The sequence below is a fragment of the Vigna unguiculata genome, chromosome 6 (genome assembly GCF_037176805.1).
Source record: "Vigna unguiculata cultivar grain cowpea cultivar isolate G323 ecotype 2 chromosome 6, ASM3717680v1, whole genome shotgun sequence".
Classification (NCBI taxonomy): Eukaryota; Viridiplantae; Streptophyta; class Magnoliopsida; order Fabales; family Fabaceae; genus Vigna; species Vigna unguiculata.
In genome coordinates this window covers 42,519,892-42,541,082 of record NC_140797.1, presented here as the reverse complement: position 1 = coordinate 42,541,082, position 21,191 = coordinate 42,519,892, and the positions used below count along the sequence as shown (strand labels likewise).

Below are 21,191 nucleotides of genomic sequence, written 5' to 3'. Positions count from 1 at the left end.
CTAAACTTGACTCTTATGACTCAGAAAATTGTTGGAAAACAGTTAAGTAATAAGACTAAGAGAAGAACTCTTGTCTGATATGAAATCATAAATATAACATTTGCTTCATTTAGTACACTGCGGTGTTGATCTTTCATAGTTTACATTGCTATGAAAAAAAGAATATTTACTGAAAAAACTATTACTTACTTGTAATGACACTTAATTGATTAAATTATTTCTCCTAGTGGTTCTTCCGTTATCACATCAATTATATAATTATTTTCTCTCTCCTGGTTCAAATGATTAATAAACTATTCTTTCCTGCTAATTATTAAATAATAGATAAAAAATATTTCATAATATTAAAACATTAAAATAGAATGTCAGCCATTGAACGTTCAAAATAAACATAAAATCTAAACCAAATATATATTAATACTTAAATTTAAATTTTAATAAATGAAACAATGTTCATTGCGATAATAAGAAATTTACATATAAACAAATGAATTAATATAATTTCATTATAAAAGAAAGATATAAGAAGTTATATATTATTATAAATTATAAAATCACATAATTTTAATAATAATGTTTTTATTTATCTATCATTTTTATTAATATGTATTTATTTGATTTTAAATTAAATTATTTTTTAATAAAAATAAAAATGTTTTGATTCAAGCTTATTTTCTACCCATTTGTAATTGGCTTTTACTAGCAGTAGTTTGATGAGTTCTCACCAATTATTTTTATTAGTCACATGATTTCATGGATATATCAATCTATAATGAATTAAGATAATTATAATAGAATATATAAAAAAAATTAAACTATTAAAAATAGTGCTAATCAAATTCTAATTAAAATTGATAAACATGCTAATTGAGCAATTTTGTAGGAAAATAAACAGTTAGATTGTGAAAATTCAGCATTTCCCTTACTCTCTCGTTCCCTCTGTCCACTCCTCAAAAGACGCAGCGTTCTAAAACCCTAATCGGTAAGATTCTCCAACTTCCCATCCTCCCCTGAAACCACCAAAATTATTCATTTTTTATATTCTGGATTTCGATTACAGTTTCGTACTTAGAACTTCAATTTGCTTTTGAATGACTACAATTATTGTTAGATTTATCCCCAATTTTATAGCAGATTAATTCCATGTTATTGTCCTAGGGTAGATTCATTCAAGCAAGCGATCTTGCTTCAGGTTACCCATTTGGTTTATAATCACCATGTGCCATGTTTTATCCTTTCGACGAATCTCTATGTTCTCATTTTTTGGTCACCTTATACACAAGGTGTGTTTTTGACGTTTTTTTTTCCTCAACAGCCTAGGATATGTGCAAAGAGAGCTTTGTAGCATTTTCTTAAGGTATGTTTTAAACGTTGCTTGTTTCATTGGTTCCTTTTGATGTCATGGTGGCATTGTGATGCAACATGTTTGTGAGCTCATACTGAGAAGGAGCTGAAGGAGCTCATGTGCTTAAGTCCATTTGAAGAGAATGTATGGAAGGGCTTCTTCTGGTCTTGATAGATTTAAGAAGGCTCAGACCTTGGAACCGTTCTCTGTTTCTGTCAACTCATCATCTTCCAGAAATGGTGCCCAACCCCCTAGTAAAGTAGTTGGTCATTCCTCTGCTTGGCCTCCACAGTCTCATGTTTCTGGACACCAATCCCAGCATCAGCAGGCTTCTCAGAAGACTGTAGGAGTGGAGGCAGCTCCCTTGTTGGGGCAGAATCAGCAGGCAACTCAGATTGGGGGAGGGCAGTCAACATGGCAGCCACCAGATTGGGCGATTGAGCCACGGCCAGGTGTGTTTTACCTGGAAGTTTTGAAGGATGGTCAGGTGCTAGACCGGATTAATCTGGACAGAAGGAGGAATATCTTTGGGAGGCAAATCCAGACTTGTGATTTTGTGCTCGATCATCAATCTGTCTCTCGCCAACATGCTGCTGTTATTCCTCACAAGAATGGGAGGTTAGAACTTTGCTCCCGCCAATTTAACATTACTAGAATGGATTCACTACTTTGGGATATAAATATCATTGACATTCTTGTGAATTGCATATTCTGAATAAACTGTCTCAAACCTTGTTCAAATAATTTAGTTTATGTTACCAGCCATTCCAAGAAATAAAGGTAATTACAATTCTGGTAAATTTAGGAGTGATGTCTGTGTGAACCTCAAGGGAGCTTGAAAGGAAAATAAACCATTATCTTTCATTGTTAAATGGCAGGCACATGCCACGTTTTGGAGTTCATAGATTAGTTGTTCTCTTTTTGGGTTTAATTAAGTCCTGTGAAAAGTGAAAATCCCTTGCAAATTGTGATTCATTGGCACTAACATTTTCTTTTAATTACAGCGTATATGTAATTGATTTGGGGTCTGCACATGGTACATTTGTTGCAAATGAGAGGTTGACTAAGGATTCACCAGTTGAGCTTGAAGTGGGACAATCTTTGCGATTTGCTGCATCAACAAGAACGTACATATTAAGAAAGAATGATGCAGCTCTTTTCCCTCGTCCTCCACCACCAGCAGAGATAAATTTCCCACCTCCACCTGACCCGTCTGACGAAGAAGCTGTTGTAGCTTATAATACACTACTGAATCGTTATGGTATCAACAAGGCTGATCTAGTGTCCAAATCCGGTGAATCTGGTAGTTCAGCAAGTGGCAGAACTAAAGATTATCAATCTGAAAGACCGGCTAAGAGAGTTAGGAAAACAAGAGTTGCCTTCAGGGATCAAGTTGGAGGAGAGTTAGTTGAGGTGGTTGGAATTTCAGATGGTGCAGATGTAGAAACAGAACCTGGTCCAGTTGGGGTCAAAGAAGGTAGTCTAGTCGGTAAATATGAATCTCTTGTACAGATAACTGTAATACCAAAGGGGAAAGAGCAGACCTCTGCCAAGGAGGCAGATTCGTCCCCAAAAGGTGTGACTGATAAACTACAAGAAGTCTTAAAAAAGATCAAAACCCCTGTTAAAACCGGCATTTATGATGACCTTTATGGAGAATCATTATCTACGAAAGTTGGATCTTCCTGGGCATATTCACCTGCACTCAGTACTGGTGAACGAGTTCCAGATAAGGAGGACCGTGAAGGAAGTGGAAAGTCAGACAGTAATCCTAACACTGTTGATGGAGATGAAGATGATGATGATGATTTGTTTGGGTGATCATTGAACTTTCGCAGACTGGGTCCTGAGATACTTTTGTAGTAGCTCTGTATGAGTATGACATCATAGGGAGTTGAAAACATGCAAATAATTATGTTGCATGCTTCTTTTGTCTTCTGGAGTTAATTGTTTCAATGCATAGCCATAGATAGCTATTGATTATTTGCACTGCATTCCCCCATTTACTCTAAAAGACAGCAGGTTCATGGCTAAATGGTGTGTTAACTTTGTATGGAGACATTAAGTATTGGTTTGTCAGTATTTTCTTTCTGCTATCCTTATACTGACATGTCATCACTTATAAGGATTGACCAGAAAGCCACACCTTGTGTTGTTTTTGTCTTAAACTTGATGTTTTTGTCAATCTTCAAGCATTCATCTTTACCTTGTATTTAGGGAAAATCTTTGGGTGAAAACAACACATGTCAAACTTCATTTAGCTGTCGTCATAACTTTCTTTCTTCTCTCATCACTTCTTATTCTACTCTAAATGAGTCTTATTTTATCATCTTCCTATTAAGAATTTCATACACTGTAACTTGATTTGTATTTCAATTTTTTAGAACTTAAAAAATTGATTTAATTATTATGTTGAGATTGGGAAATATTTTTTAACTTTTAAGGGTAGTTTTAAATTCAAAATCATCTCCATTTTTTAGTATACTTTAATTAATTTTTTTTTTCGTAAGACTTCAATTGTAAAGTTAAATTAAATTAACTCGGTTTTAAGTTTTAAAATCGGTTTATAATAATCCTTGTGTCAGTTTATAATTAATATGGTTCATAATGTTAAACCGAAAATGTGAATTTGAAACTCTTATTAAAGTGTAACTGAATTATTCTAAAAACATAAAAAAGTGAACGGCATACAAATGATTTTACTCAACAAAATCCAATAGTTTGAATAAATTTGAAGTTTTACCATGATCTCACTAATTAAAATGGGGGAAAACAAAATGATCATACATTTAAGAAAAACTTTTAAAAACATTATTTCCACTAATCTCTGCGAACTATAATTTGACATGTAAAGTGGCAGTGAAAAACACAATTAAAGTTAAAAAGTTGGTCTTAAAGGCTGAGCAGCAGTCAAAAAAGAGAAGCGATAAGCACTTTTTTCTAATGATTGAAACAAACACAGCATAAGCTAATAGAGAGGTGAGTGAGGTGACATGCTTCAACACACCACTTTTCTGTGTCCCAGCTTTTAGACCATGCTATATATATTTCCCAACCTCCTTCTCTTCAAATTATTCCCAACGCTAAAGTTAAATTATTTAATAATTAATTATAATTATATTAAAATTATTTTATTATTTTTTAACTTTTTTTTATACATTAAAAAAATTATAAATGACAATTGTATAACACTTATAAATATAAAATAAAGTTGAATTAATAATTATTGAGGTTAAAGTCCATCATAATTAACAATGAAATTTTGTAAAATTCAATCCTTATTAATTCTTATTAATAAGTGTCCTTGAGCATTGATTAGCATAAAAAAAACTTCAATGAAATTAGAAAATTTATTGTATAATATTGGCTTAAATACCTTTTTCGTCCTCATATTTGTAGTTTTGGTGTCGATGATTCTCATTTTGACATAATGTTTAAAATGGTCCTCATTTTTACCGAATGTTTAAAATGATACTCATTTTCGCAATTCGTATTTTATTTGGTCCTTGTCTGTGACGTCATTTAAATAAGTAACGGAACCATCTTAAACATTATGTCAAAATGAGGACCATCCACAGTAAACACTACAAAAATGATGACGAAAAAGATATTTAAGCCTATAATCTTAAACGCACGAACCTTAATAATGAATTTGGTATGAAAATTTTACTAAGTAGAAAGCTTCTTGAGTCAATTGAATATATGAAAACAAATTACGAAAAATCTTACAACTCTCTTTTTTTCGAAAAAAAATCAAGTAAAAATAGGAAATAGCCCTAAATTTACTAAATTAATGAGTTTTATTTTATATATATATATATATATATATATATATATATATATATATATATATATATATAAAATGAGAGTGTATAGCTTGTGGATTAATGACATGCATATTAAGTGCATGTTTATCTTGTTATTACTTATCTTCATTTTCACATTGTGAGCATGCAATGAGACATCTCACATTGTATTATGTGTTTGTATGCTTTATGGATTAGTTATAGACTCCATCTAAAAGGACATTGAGATCAATATCAAAAAGACACAAATCTCATTCACCTAACTTATTTTTCGTTCAACTTCGATAATTGTGAAGTTTTGATAGATTTCGACATCAAAGTTTGAGTACTTATGCTAGAGTTTATTTAATAGATTTTCTATAATCATGATAATGCATTTGGATAATTTATATGTATTCTAAAAGACTTTCATACATAAACCAACTACTAAATGACGAAATTCTTTACAAATAGCATCTCATGGAAAACTAACTTACAATCAATTCAAATAAAACCAATGAAAGAAGCAATATGTGGGGTACATGATTTATTATTGGTCATGGAATACCTTGTTTCAAGGAATAGTTATCCATAAAAGAAGAATATAATTAATTATTTTGTACCTTGTCAAACATTCTATTGTGCACTAAACTAATTGTCTCCTCAAATGGGTAGCAAAAAAAACCCTAATTTTGATTCCAAGTAGTGGGATCCATTATGATGAAGTAACATTTGACTACTACCATGTATTTTTTAAGCACAATAATATTTAGACAGTTAAATTTTGACAACTTTCTTTTATAATTTGAAGCGACATCTTTTAAGTGGTTTTAAAATATAGAGAAACGAGAAGATGAAAAAATAGAAAATCACTTAGAAGATACCACATCAGATTGTAAGAAAAAATTGTCAAAACTTAATTGTTAAAAAATCATTTCCTTTTATCTAAAGATTGACCATAGTTATTATTGTGTACCATATTATTTTTACTAATTAAAGGTTTACACATGTATCATTACCATTATTGATAATATCTTTACCAATTAGTTCATGCTCCATGCCTCACCATATGTATCTTCACAAATTATCAAAGCAACCCATTAATTAAATGTGAAGTTTCAATCTCCCACTTCACATAAATATAGACATAATAATCAATAATTATTTGTTACTACAAGAATTTTTAAGCGTCAAAACATGCTATATTTGCATCATTATAGAAAAGGGTCATCATTTTAGGTATGAAAATGGTAAGAACCTTAGCCATTTATTTCCCCACCAATATACATTAATGTATTTATACTCAATTGCCACTCTTTTAAGTTATAATAATAATAATGATTATGGAAGTTATTATATACGCTAGAAGCCGCGTGGGCAAAAAAATAAAAAATAAAATAATGAAGTGTCTAACGAAGATCTAAAATGAGGTAATTAATTAATCCAAAAAATGAAAAGAAAAAAAAAATACCTAAACCAGAAGATATGGAAGCATGAAGCTGTTCTAAAAGGCTAAAAGCATTAGATTTCATCGATTTGTTGTAACATCTCATAATAACAACAATAATTGATGTAACAAAAAAGTTATAAGTTTCCTTTTAGTGAAAGTCGTGCATATATATATATATAAAAGAGACTAGTATATAATAATAATTGTCAAATTCAAATAATTGTTTAGATTAATTTATTTTATGTATAAAACAATTTAAGTGACATTCTTTCTTAAATAAAAGAAGGGTTTTCTAAAATATATGAAGGATAAAACAACCACAGAAAATGGAAGGTGTGAGAGGAAGACAGCTGGAACTGCATTGAGTATTAACGTACTAATTAAAGTATATAAGAAAATTTAATATAAAATTAAAATGATTTTTATTATTTTAAATAATGAAATAATTTATTAGTTATGGATGATGTGAAAATTATTTACCACAACATTCTTATTCAATACTTTTTCAAAAAAATAACAAAAATTATTTTTAACTTTACATTAACATTAATATTATTTTTATATTATATTTTTGTAATACGTTGAGATAAAACAAATAAAATAAAAATTTTGTCATCTAATTAACAAAAAATTAAACAGCAAACACCCAGTTAAAAAATATAAAGAATAGAACTAAATAAAAGTTAAATTAAAAATACTTAAATTTGTAAAAAACTTAATTAAATTATTAAAAAGAATAAAAGACAATTAACTTTACAATATAATTTTTTATTCGAGGTAATTAAAATTAAATCACTAATACTAATGAAAAGGGTACGTATATATAATAATTTGAGGAGGGTTAGAAAAAAAAAAGCACATCAATTAAAGTGGTGCATGCACAATAAACAACACAGGTTGGCATGGATTCCCACAAAAATTACTGACAATCTTCATGGAAAGTCACATGGTCGGTTCGTAAATTGGTTTGGACACTGAACATCTTATTCACAAACCCTAAACAAATTCAAGATAATCATCACCATTATCATGATCATGTGTTATTCAGATCATCATCATCATCATGCCAATCGACATCATCCCTTAGTCATAACATCATTTGGGTTGGACTTGACCAAAAATTAATCAACCAAATATATTGCTTTCACCTTATCTTCATACATTTTCTTCTGCTTTTCCTGTTTTTTTTTCCTCCACATGCATCTTTTTCATAAGTTTGAGACGCAATCAATAATCATACGTTTAGATTACACCTAAAAACATGTTTACAGCAAAATAAATACAATGAAATTACTCTTTTTCTGCAGTTAACTTATAAAGAAATTAATTTTATAATTTTATTTTCACTAAAAGTTCAGTCCTTAGTTCTTGCTAAAACCCACTTGTTGGTATAAATGTTCTGGTAGCTAGCTGTTAAAGATTGACACCAAAACCAAACCATTCATTTTCTTGTTGTTTCTTAGTGCTAATTAAAGACTTTTTGATAATGGTTACCCTATCTTCTTTCAGCGGAAGGGATTGGTGAGGGGTCCCTTGTCCTTCTCTATGACACCAAATAAAATCATCTGGGGACCCCACTGGGGAGCTCAACACTCCATGCACGAATGAATGAACAGGAGCAGAGAGAATCATTAACCAAATATAAAAGGACAAATTTTTCTATACCTGCTTTTAGTTTTCATTTAAGATTACAAGTTTATTTTAGCAATACGTGTGATAAGAATTTATGTTAAAGATCAGCATAGTAATGAACACGCGTTTTTCCTAATGCATCGATATCTTATAGCAGCCACAAGAGAGAAAAATGGAAGCAAGTTTTTACCAAAATAAAATCATATGCAGTGACAGAGAAAAGGGATGAGGAAGAGAAAGAGAAAGGTTTGTCTGTGTTTGGCCTTGAAAAGAAGGCAAAAGAGAGAAGTCAGAGGAAAATGTGATGTAACAAACGGCACAGAAATGGACACGTGGCCAACATGCACACAGGGGTGGCCCAAGCATAGACCTAATCGAAGAAGAATATCCCAAGGTTTAGTGGGGGGAAGCATGATGATGAATGCACAGTGTATCTTTCACCTATGTTGAGACTAGGCCCCACTACAACCTTCTTTTTCAATTAGTATAGGAGAGCACTCCAATGCCATAACCCACTTGCTTTGCATGCTTTTTGTGGTTTAATCATACAGCACCAATTTTGAAGCTGTTGAGGTGAAGACTCAAACACTTGTTTTTCGATTTTTCCCCTTCTCTCTATTGCATTCTATTTGCTATTCAAAGGACTATATCATGCCATGCTTTTGATGCATTACTATGTTGACTAATTCCAACCAACCACTCACTCCTTCTCTCTCTTTTCAATCTTGTACTCTATAGCACTCTTGGTAAGGACACATTGTGCTATTCGTTTTTCTTCACTTGGTGTTGATGTTGGTGTTGGTGTTGCTGTTGGTGCCTTCCCTGGTTGCTTCTATTCTACAAGAGCCTTTTCAACTATACCCTAACCCTCTCTCTATTTCTTTGTCTCTGAGGATTATTTGCATGAAACTAGTAAATAAAGCATTCACTTTTCTTCTTCAATGTCCATGCATATATGCTTCTTTCTGACTTTAGGCCACCCCATATCTCTACTTTGCCTGCCTTTACTTCAAAAACTGATATTTCTGCTTCTGCTGCTTCTGCTTCATCTACTTTCTTCGTTTTGTACAGTTACTTCGGAACTGCAGCTTTTTCAGTTGTGAATGCTTTTCTCTGCTTCCTATCATTCAACTAACATCAATGATGTGTTCACGGGTACGTTTTTTCTGCTTTCTTTACTTTTGAAATTTCTTTGGACATTTCCAATGCATTTGCTTGGTGCTGTGATGAGAGGCCTAATTGTGAAAGCATAGGAAGATAACTACTAGGGAGTAGGGAGCGATTTTGAGTAAAGCATTTCTGTTTGACTTACCACTTCACAACCAGTTAAAAACCTTTTCCATTCTGTTACACAGATGAAGAGCACTTTTGTCAGACATAAATTTGTTTTTCTGAAAAAGCAGCACGTATTAGGTTCTGTTTGCTTAAAAAAATCCAAGAGAAAAAAGACAAAAAGGAAGTGGTAAAACCTTCTTGTGAAGAGTGAGAGGAGAGTGACTACTAGATGAGAAGAGCCACATAATTAGCTAAATGCCACCCACGAATCAAATAGGGGATGTCAATGGTTCTGTGTTGAGCAAAGGTAGCAGAAATTAACTATGCACTTTCTGAATTTTGGCGGTGATCATTGAATTGGGATCTGTGAGAGTTATTGCCTCTAAGAAAATAGTGCCTTGTAAGATTCTGATGCCATATTATTTGGAAGAAAAAAACATGAAGCCCTTTTTTTGTGTCTTGTTGAAAGCAATAGGTGCTGTGCTACAAACACGGTGCTTTTTGCTTTGCCACCACTTGTCTGTGAAAGCACAGACCAAATTCTATGCCAGATTTTAACAAATGAACGGTGGAAAAGGCCTCACAGAAATAGCACTAATGTCCTCAACTTTGAGAAGCATTGTATATAAGTTCTTTAATTCCCTTATATTATATGAAGCTTGCCTAAAGACTTGCTTTTGTGAAACTAATAATGCTGTGCTCTTTTCAGCCATTGTATGAACAAAATTGGGAAGAAAAAGAGAAATAATGGAAGAAAGAAAAAGTTGTCGTCCGTCTTTCTTGGTTCCTATGTACTTAATAAAGGGTAGGATAATTGAGAACACCAAACTTTGGATAAGGACCAATCTGACCAATTATAATTTTCAATAGAAAAAAAGGTCTATCTTAGTTTATAAATATGTAAGTTCTTTGGATACACAATGAGAGCGATTGAGCAAGGTAGCCTCACAAAAATGATGCATGGATGACATTTGTATTATCTTAAGAAGCTATTGATCAGTGGTCACATGTGACTGGTGCATCACTTTCTTTCGGATTTCTATGCCAGTATTTTCTTAACATTATCATGCATGTATATATGGAATCAAAAGTTTTTTTCTGAAAAGATAGCTGTGTGTATTGGTCCATATTTGCTTTGGATTTATATACCCTTACGATCCAACATGAAGGTACTTTTAAAGCTATAGTATATTGTTTTTGGTCTCACATAACAGTTAATTTTCAACTTCAGAACACAGACACCCTCTATCAACGTAAAACATGTATGTTTTTTGCTGTATAAAGGCATCTTTTTCGATTCTGCTGCTTTTTTATTCATATATAACTTTTTGGGTGGGTTGAATGAGTTTTCATCAGTACACACAAAATAATGAAAAGTCTCTTAGCATATTATATGTGTGCGTCTGTCTGTATAATTGGTTCTCTGTCATTTTTTTTCATTGTGGATTCGCACAATTTTTTACCAATGTTTATTATACTCCCCCATTCTCAAATTAGTGTCACTTTATAGTACTGTACAAGGATAGAAAACGAACAACTGTTCTAAAAAACTATGAAAAAAACCAGAACAGTAAAGTATTGTCACTTTCTTGAAAGCAAATGCTGTTAATTTATGCTCTTGGAGGGAGAAGGAAATTTTGGTGAGGAAAAAAGGAAATATATGTTTTCTTGACAGTGAAAAACAACAGATCATTTAGAACAAATTTTTGCTGAAGTGACATTTATTGGAGAATGGGGGCAATATGTACTGTTCAGAGAAGTGTAAAAGGCAATAATGTTATATCTTTGCTTACTTGGTTACTTATGTTTTTATTATTGCTTACCATTTTTTATCACATAATTAACAAACTGCTCGTGCATTTTCCATCAGTAAACATTAACCATTATCTATATGATAAATAATTGGACCAAGTACGAGTAATTGAAACCACTGGTAAAAGGTAATACCAGAAAAGAAAAACTCTAGGAACATTAGTAAGGTAATGAAATGGGAATGCATCAGTTGGGAGATTCCATGTAGCTTGATTCGGATAGGTCGCTATACAAAGTTGCATACCAGGGTCTGACACCAAAATAAAAGTAGGTATGCATCAGTGAGGAGATTCACCTTTCGGATTTGTCCAACAAGAAACTCCTAAAGTTGGTTTTGGATGTAAGGATAATTTTCTTCTACAAAATCAAATTGAGCAGTGCAGCCAAGTATTAGTTCTAGATATTTATCCACACTAGTTTTCTAAGCTATACATACAAAACGGCTGTGCAGTTTGCAGGAAAGTTCGAAATTTATCCTGTTTTCTTCATTATATACTTTAGAGTAGTTACTCAGCTTTTACTTTTTACTTTTTCCAATAAGCATTGGAGATATTCAGAGTAGGAAAAAGTTGCTGATATGTGCAATAATTTAAGTCAAGTTTAAATCATGCTGTTGCTTTATCCAATATGATTTCTCAGAAAATAATATATGCAGACATAATTAAAGAGTTTGGTTCAAACCCCTTTAAGATCATTTGAATATTTGCCCAAATGGTATGTATAACTTATAATAGAGGGTGGCTTTTTAACATATCAACTGATCACTTTAGAGACAAAGCTCTCGAACAACCATGTGCTATAACTATTAAGGTAGAAACAGGACAAAGAAACTTCACTTCTAATCAAAATCAAACGGATACTACTTTGTCGGTATAAGGGCTTAAGTAGCAGTCATGTTATTATAAGGGGACATTGATATTAGTATTTTCCAATATCAGTTTCCTTGTTCTTCTCTTGTTAGTTGACATTGGTTTTCCTTTCTCAAAATTTGAACAGCACAATTAAGATGAGTTGCATACTCAAATTTTAATGTTGTTCAGTTTCTTATAAGTCGTTACATGTCTGGACCTGGCACAGTGAGCATAAAGATCTGAAACCTGGTTTAACTCAATTAGAGTGTCGACAGCCACCTAATTTTACTCATTTGCTTCAATTGCTTAATTTAGCTTGAAGTTGGAAGTAATTTCCAAAGGCTCTAGAGTGGAAACAAACTTGCATCAATGCATGTCATCTAGCATAAGTACTTCTCTTACCATTACTGTTCAGCATCAATGCATCGCATCTGGCTAGCATAAGTATTTCTCTATATAGTTACTGTTCTGATACTCTTTCTCAGTGCATATAGGCAAAAACTGGATTTGATTGTTTCTTGTTTCCTTTAATCTGTAGATGAGAACACCACATCTATAAATTGAAGTTCTTGCAGAGTTATACGCAAATAAATGAGGTTGTGAGGGCATTGTTATATGAAAGTTGAGGTAAGGTTTTCTGGCACATCTTCTGTTGTCATTTATTTTCTGGATTTTTCTCTCACATATTAGTATGGAGATGACATGGTATCAAGTGAGTTTGTGTCCTGGTCTTCAACCTTCGTATATAGTGATTTATTCACTCTCTCCTCCACCTCTTAGTTTGAGTGTTGCATAATCATGAACCAGAACCATGATATAAGTTGAGTAAGCATGTTTGTTCACCATGTCTTTCAAGCTTGCACTACTACATGACCCTTATAATTCACGCATGAAAAGGGATTTCTTACAAATTACGTGTTGTTTTTCTCTCTTTCTCTCTCTGTCTCTATCTTTCTTTATGTTCAATTGCATGGTATCTTAACCTTCACTTTATGAGATCTGTAGTATCATTGAAGTTGTGGTATGCAGAATTTCAGTTTTTCAAGTAGAGGTTTTTCTTGACCATTGGGAATAGATCACAATAAGTAGATATGAAGTTCATGAAACTTGGTACAAGGCCTGATACTTTCTACACTGAACAAGCTACCAGGTATTTTTATCGAGCTTTGGTCCAAGAGTGGCATGCAACCTATTTTCCCTCTCTATTTATGTTTACACAAACTAACATGTATTAACATATCATAAATGCAGGAGTCTGGTTTCAGATGCACAAGCTGACCTTGTGATAAAAATCAATGATACTACATATGTGCTACATAAGGTATAAGAATTAGATAGAGTGCGATGTGTGCAAAAAGATAGTAGTAACTCAATATTTGTTAATCTATAATTCATTTTTGTTGGCCGCAGTCTTCGCTTCTTCCAAAATGTGGCCTTCTACAAAGACTTTGCTCAGATTCTAGTGATTCTGAGAATGTTCCTCTAGAGCTTCATGACATGCCTGGAGGTGCAGATGCTTTTGAACTCTGTGCTAAGTTCTGCTATGGAGTTTCAATCAACATCAGTGCTCATAACTTTGTACCTGCACTCTGCGCCGCTAAGCTCCTACAAATGAATGAGTCCATAGAGAAGGGAAACTTTGTAGGCAAACTTGAAGCTTTCTTCAGTTCATGCATTCTTGAAGGATGGAAGGACTCTATTGCAGCACTGCAGGCCACTGACAAGTTACCTGAGTGGTCTGAGAATCTTGGCATAACAAGAAAATGCATTGATTCAATTATTGAGAAAATTCTTACACCCCCACCGCAGGTCAAGAACTGAGAGACCATAAATTATTTTCACAGATTGATACTCTAGACATTTTTTTATTTAACAAGGGTGATTATGTGCAGGTCAAATGGTCCTACACCTACACAAGGCCTGGTTATACCAGAAAGCAGCATCATTCAGTCCCAAAGGATTGGTGGACTGAGGATGTGTCTGATCTTAACATAGATCTTTTCAGATGCATAATAATGGCTATTAGATCAACATATGTGCTCCCACCACAGCTTATTGGTGAAGCTTTGCATGTCTATGCTTGTAAGTGGCTACCTGGCATCACAAAGCTTAAAAACTCACTTGGTTCTGCAGCAATAACAGAAGAATCCAAAGCCATTAACCGAAAAATTCTGGAGACAATTGTGAGCATGATTCCTGCAGATAGAGGGTCAGTTTCAGCTGGCTTCTTGTTAAGGCTCCTCAGCATTTCAGGCCCTCTTGGAGTTTCCCCAGTGACAAAAACAGAACTGGTGAAGAGAGCCAGTATACAGTTTGAGGAGGCAACAGTGAGTGACCTGCTTTATCCTTCAACATCCTCTTTGGACCAAAATTTTTATGACACCGAGTTAGTTCTAGCAGTGCTGGAAAGTTTCTTGAAGTTTTGGAAAAGACTCTACCCTGGTGCTGTGGATAACAGACACTTATTAAAATCAATCAGAAATGTTGGTAAGCTCATTGATTCCTATCTTCAAGTGGTGGCAAGGGATGATAACATGCCAGTGTCAAAGTTTGTCTCTCTGGCTGAAACTGTGCCAGCTATTGGCCGTTTAGACCATGATGATCTTTACCAGGCTATCAACATCTATCTAAAGGTGAATCTCTAAGCCATACCAAACAAATTTATAAAAACTATCTGATTTAATTTGTCCAAAAGTTTACTTTAGTTTATACATAAGCTAATTCCAGTTCAAGGATCAACTTTTATTTTCTGGTAATTTGGTTCTTATTATGGTGCCTGCATGATGTGACTTATGTTCAATGCATACACAGGTGCATCCTGACCTGAGCAAGGCAGAGAAAAAGCGTTTGTGTGGGATTCTGGAGTGCCAAAGACTGACTCCAGAAGTGCGTGCACATGCTGTTAAAAATGAATCTCTGCCATTAAGAACTGTGGTGCAGCTCCTCTACTTTGAACAAGAAAAAGATTCTATGGAAACCACTAGTTCCAAGCTGCAAAAACCACATGATCTACTTCTAGGAGCAAAAAAGAGACCAGTCACTAGAGATAGTCATGGCAAACGGTCTTTGATAAACAAAGAAGAAGTCACAAGAAGAATCTCTCATGCTGAAGATAGAGAAAAGGGTCAACACAAAGCTAAACAATCAGATGCTAAGTTAGCATTGGACTTGGAAAGAAAGATGGTTATAAGAGAAGACAGCGAAGAGATAGGGTCAGAAAAGTTAAGGGTAGCCAAAGAAGAGAGAATGTCAAGCAGCAAGTTGGACTTAGATTCTAAGAATAACATTCAAAGGGCAAGAAGCAAGAAATCAGAACATGGCCGTCAAAAGGGAAGATAGAGATAATAGTAATTGCAATCTTTGAAATTGAAACATTCAGAGCAATCCTCATTTCCCTACATATGAACTTAGTAGCCTCTATTCTTATCATTTCTTTTTTTACAAGTGTCATAAATGTAAGCAAGGTATTGTCCTTTCTACTTTCTGTCACTGTTAAAGAGTTGTATTTATCAAAGAGGTCATTGCAACAAATGCAGTTGACTTCTCTCAGATTAATACTGTTTTCATTACATTTCAATTGCCTTATATGAAAAGGAATAAAACCACTCATAGTGTTTGTGGCACAGGAAAATGAACAACTTTAGCCTTAAAAGTGGTGTTATTAGTGCCCATAGTTATGCTTATACCAGAAAATAAAAACTGGGGAATGCTTGAATTCCATTTTAAAAAACTGTTTTTAGTTGTTAAAACTAGAAAATATAGAAACTTGTTTGATGGGTAAAATCAATTGTCTCGCTTAGTTTATCATTTTCTTTCTTCATATTTACTATGTAACATACATCCTTTCTATTGATAAGTTTGTGCAGCTTCTGTTTTCCAACTAATTAGATAAAATATGGCAGAATCTACAGTGTGGTATTTTGCATCCATTTTCTGTAGTAGTTTTGGATGGATGGGTTCGGAATCATATAAGTGTGTATCAAAGTCTAGAAAAGACAAAATTAAATATTATATAAGATGAAAAGTTCATAATTATATTGTCTTAAAATTTTGAATTAAAAATGGTATCAAATATTTTATACATGTAAGACAAATGTAATGTAAATTCATAATAAAAAATATTCTTATTTAATAGCAATTACGTACATTATCCGGTTGCTAGCTGTAAAATAATTAAATTTAAACATATTTACAACGGTTTATAAACTCATATATATATATATATATATATATATATATATATATATATATATATATATATATATATATATTCAATGTGTTTTTCAAAACATGATAAGAATTAAATATAACAAAAAAAAATAGTTTAAGTGATTTATGTTTGTTTTTGTAAAAGTCTTATATTTGTTGGATCATTTATTAACACAATCACTAAGTATTAAAATAAAAACAATATTTAACACCAAAAAAAGAATATTGTAATTGAATTAAAAATATAAAATCAATAATATGAATTTTAACATTTCATCATTTGTAATAAAATTCTCTAACCACATATCTCATAAATTACCCAATCATAAATATATATCTATCAATCAAAATTCATAACTTCCGTACAACATCAGATATATGAATAAATTACAACTAAATGTGGACTAGAAGTATTAAACATGTCCATTAAAGATGAACACTTCATTTGTAATAAAATTCTCTAACCACATATATCTCATAATACCCGATCATAAATATATATCTATCAATCAAAATTCATAACTCCGTTACAACATCAAATAATAAATTACAACTAAATGTGGACTAGAAGTATTAAACACGTCCATTGAAGATGAACACTTCTTTTGAATTTTGAACTTATTCACAAAATAGTTTACTACATCACAATAGCTCCTTTACATACATACCATTTCATAGGCTTCTTACCTTTAATATCTTCATATAGCTTCACTTATTAGGTCTTTTTAAGAGAAAAAAAAAACTAAGAAAAATGTATACCCATGATCATGAATAAACTCATAAAAAAACAAAAAACATCACAAATATTTAGATAATAAAATTGTATAGTACTCCTTTAGATGTGATAAGAGTTACTTTTGATTTTAGAAGATAATGTGTTTGTGTTTATGTTGTTTAAGAAAGTCTCAAGAAAATTTTTCACTAGACATTAAGATAACAAGTTATTTAGATGTGAAGGCTCACTTCAAGAGACTCAACTAAAAATAAGAGAGAATGAATTCAATTAAGAGAATGTAAAGAATACAAGATAAACAAAGACAACGAATTACAAAAACATAAAATGGACAAAACATAAATGACTTGAAATAAAGGATCAATCAAAGAAGAAAAAGAAAGAGGATGGAAGAGAGATGAGGAAGGTGACACGTTACTTAGGGGAGCAAGATGAGTGATGATTGCCGCCATTTGAACCAAAGCTCAAGATAAGACTAAGGGATATCTCACTCTCCAAGAGAGACACTCACACCAAAAAAATAACTATAATAATTTTACTTCTTCTTTAACAACCATTTACTAATGGGGAGAGTGATCTTAAACAAACAAGAAGAGGAACCTCCTAGCAATAATACAAAGATGAGGAACTTCCTAACAAAATCCAAAAGTATCTTCTAGAAATATAATGATTAGGAGAGGTTGGTACAAAGAAGAATATTCTTGGATCATCACAAAAATCTTAAAAAATTGCATTCTCTCACTTTCATGTGTGCATTGGTAACTAGAATAGGTTCTAAATTATATAGTGAATTGGTATCTAAATTGGTTATTATAGTAAATGGTCTCTCAATGATCACTAACATTAGCTATTAAGGTTTTAGTTACAAAAAAAAATGTCCATTAGTGACTAATTTAGATATTAATTATTTTGGTACCTAAAATTTTGGTAGATAATGTTAGTAACCAATTTAGAGACTAAATAACTGTAGTGACCAAATTATTTTATGTCATGGTCACTAAATATTTTTTTTAGTGGGATTTGGTTAGTTGTTTACCGTTAAAAATTAATGTCCACACAAACTGTGTAAAATAGACAAATCATTATATTATATTTTTTTTATAATATTTTACTTTTAAGATTTTTATACAAATAAAACGACTTAATCACGAGTTAGTTAGTCATGAAAAAAGTCAAACTGAATTATTGTAAATAGCTAACATTTTCAAAATTGAGTCCCGCAAAATGTTATTGATTTGTATTGACTTTTTAATTACAAATTTTTGATAGATAGTATGAACTTATTTCATTGTCTTTTTTAAGAAAAGCAACTTCCAAGAATAACATTTAATTATAGTTATGTTGTCGATCGCTATTTTGCCCAATTCACAAATCAAGTTTCACATAAAATACTTATAGTCTTCTCAACAACATTATCAAAAGATTTTGGCCAAAATTAAATTACAATTATGTTAGTATATCACTAACTATATTATATTAAAATATATTTAATTAATATTGTTAAATCCTAAATCGACAAGTGCTATATTAATGAAATTATTAATCAGTATTTTTACCTATTTAATAATGATCTATTTTTATTAATTGTTTACAAGGAATGTAGAAGTTCTTATTTGATCAATATGAACATAAAATGACGACAGATACACCAACTCAATTCCTAACTGTAACCAACCTATCAGAACTTTTCAAATAATCTAAATATTACTAATTTCATTATAATATTTTTATGTTAGTATAAACTAAATATTTAATATATTATTAAAAGTATATTATACTTATTCAACAATGGTTATATTAATTAAATGTGAATAATTTTCTTACAAATTTAATGATGGATCTGATTTTTAAATTGCTTTCTCGATTTAATAATACTATATAGACGTTTTTTTATCAATCAGAAACACACTTAGTCAAAAGCAGAAAATTAAAATCACTTCAAATTGTAACCAACTAATCATAACTTTTTTAAATAATTAGTTTTTTTTTTTTTTTTTGTGTGTGAACATTTGTTTTTCTTTGATGTTTATCATCTTAAACAGTTAAGAGAAAGAAAGATAACTGTTTCACAGTACATAAGTAGTTACATTAAATTAATATTTCATACATTTATATAAAATTATAATATCATTCCAATTGGACTAGATTCTAAAATATTAAGCTCTTTAAAACCATTTTCAGGGCAAAGTATATTTTTTACATTTTCATTTGTCATATATTTATTTATTATTTTTTGTATAATTTAATGTTTATTATTGAGAAATTTAAAAAATGTAAAGAAGACAATATTTTTTTAAGACATTAATTGTTTTTATTCTCATTTAATATTTTCTGCATAGCAAACTAATAAAAAAATATGAATATAAAAGAAAGTAAGACACAAGTCGCTAATATATTTTTAATTAATCTCTTTTCTAAGAAAATAGTTCGCTGAAAATACGATTTTATTATTATTTAATAATAATTTGAAACACATTTAACAATGATAAAAATCATACTTTTTATAGTCAATAAGCTCAGAATTCTTTTTGAATAATCTAGAACAAAATTGTATCACTCTAGCAAGTTGATGAAGCGCAACATTTAGTTGTCGGCCAAAAAACCTCATCTCAAAGAAATAACTAATTTATTTATTTATAATAAAAATCATATTTGTAACGTGATTTTTGGTTGATTATATTTTTCACACTAATAATGTACAATTTTTCTTTTCAAATAAGATCATGTAGATATTATTATCGACTATGACGTGTCAATAAAACTGACATCTTCTAAAATTCATTAATCATTTATTATTTTATGAAAATTTATTAAAAATAAAATAAAATAAAAAAATATAAAACATGGAAAATTACATCAAATCATAATAAAAATTATACTTTACGAATGATAATCAAATTATATCCATTATAAAAAATCTAAATAAATGTAAGATATAAAATATTAAATCACTTATATTGTTATATGAATAAAAATTAAATTAACTAACTACTTATTAGTAGAATAATTTCCTTCGCGAAAAACTTAAAAAAATTCAAGCACTAATAATATCTTACTATTGATACATTAGTACTTATATTGTTATATATGAATAATAGTTAAATTAGTTAACTTATCAATACAATAATTTTCTTCAAAAAACATAAGAAACTTTGAATGTATATGCATACAAAAATTCAAACACCAACATTATCTTACTATTGAGACTCCAATAAATTTACTTGTTGATCCAAATAATCATGAAACTAAAAAAAATTATTTTACGACAAAACCTATGAAAGTTCTTCTCCAAACATATTTTAAACCATAAATGGTCTCATAAATTCAACATAACATCTAAAAACCTAAATAATTACTTATAAATTTAAAAAATTTATTTTTTGATAAATTTGACAAAGTTTCCATAAATATAATTAAATAAATAAATTTTCTATTTTTTAATAAAATGAAACAATAAAGTATTTTTTTTATCTAAATAGGTAGTTTGTGAAATTTGTCATTTTCTTTATGTTTTCCCTAACATCCTCTAAGAATATCATTATATAACAATCTCTAGTTGGACTATCTTTATTCACATTAATTAAATCAATTAATAAGTAAAACTTACCATATCAAAACTAAAAAATTCGTACTTTTTGATTTAACGTAAATTTACCTTAAAATTATGAACTTAAAATTCATCTTATAGAAATTAATACATCTAAAATATAGAACATCATTACTGTTACCAGAAACATTTAGTATTTGTAATCATCATTACTATTATCAAATGATTACTTGGTTCAACTACCAGAAAACGAGAAAAGAAAAAAGAAAAAAAAAAACTGAAACCACCGGTCAAACGGTCAAAGAGCCACATGTCACTCATTATGAAGCAGCTAAGCCATAGAGCAGTGAAGTTTCTGTCTTCCAACTTCTTTTATTTTCCCTTCTCTCAAAAACGGTATCCTAAATAGAATAAGATGGTTTATTTCCCATTTTTAATAACCCCCATATTTTCTTTCCATAAATTTTTTTTTTCAATTTTGCAAGCTAGTTTACAAAACAATTTTGATTCTTTTAGCAGGACAGAAGAAAAGAAAGAAGATATTTTTTTCAA

General features: G+C 30.8%; 2 protein-coding genes across 5 annotated transcripts; both read left to right on the top strand.

The window, feature by feature from the left end:
- Nucleotides 1-844: 844 nt before the first annotated feature.
- Nucleotides 845-3,488, top strand: LOC114188670 (SMAD/FHA domain-containing protein). The gene is made up of 3 exons (XM_028077257.2): nt 845-982; nt 1,316-1,963; nt 2,350-3,488. The coding sequence occupies exons 2-3, from the start codon at nt 1,488-1,490 to the stop codon at nt 3,164-3,166; spliced, it is 1,293 nt and encodes a 430-aa protein (XP_027933058.1). The 5' UTR covers nt 845-982; nt 1,316-1,487; the 3' UTR covers nt 3,167-3,488.
- A 5,140-nt stretch (nt 3,489-8,628) lies between these two features.
- LOC114188648 (BTB/POZ domain-containing protein At5g47800-like) lies at nt 8,629-15,759 on the top strand. 4 transcript variants are annotated; one of them, XM_028077218.2, is made up of 8 exons: nt 8,629-8,785; nt 9,284-9,367; nt 12,689-12,777; nt 13,180-13,300; nt 13,402-13,471; nt 13,561-13,959; nt 14,043-14,783; nt 14,962-15,759. In XM_028077218.2, exons 4-8 carry the CDS (start codon nt 13,242-13,244, stop codon nt 15,487-15,489), a joined length of 1,797 nt encoding a protein of 598 aa, XP_027933019.1. In that variant the 5' UTR covers nt 8,629-8,785; nt 9,284-9,367; nt 12,689-12,777; nt 13,180-13,241; the 3' UTR covers nt 15,490-15,759. The 4 variants fall into 4 exon arrangements, with proteins under 4 accessions (XP_027933019.1, XP_027933022.1, XP_027933018.1 ...); XM_028077221.2 differs by having other exon boundaries at nt 13,167-13,300; XM_028077217.2 differs by lacking the exon at nt 8,629-8,785 and adding an exon at nt 8,792-8,958.
- Nucleotides 15,760-21,191: the final 5,432 nt, after the last annotated feature.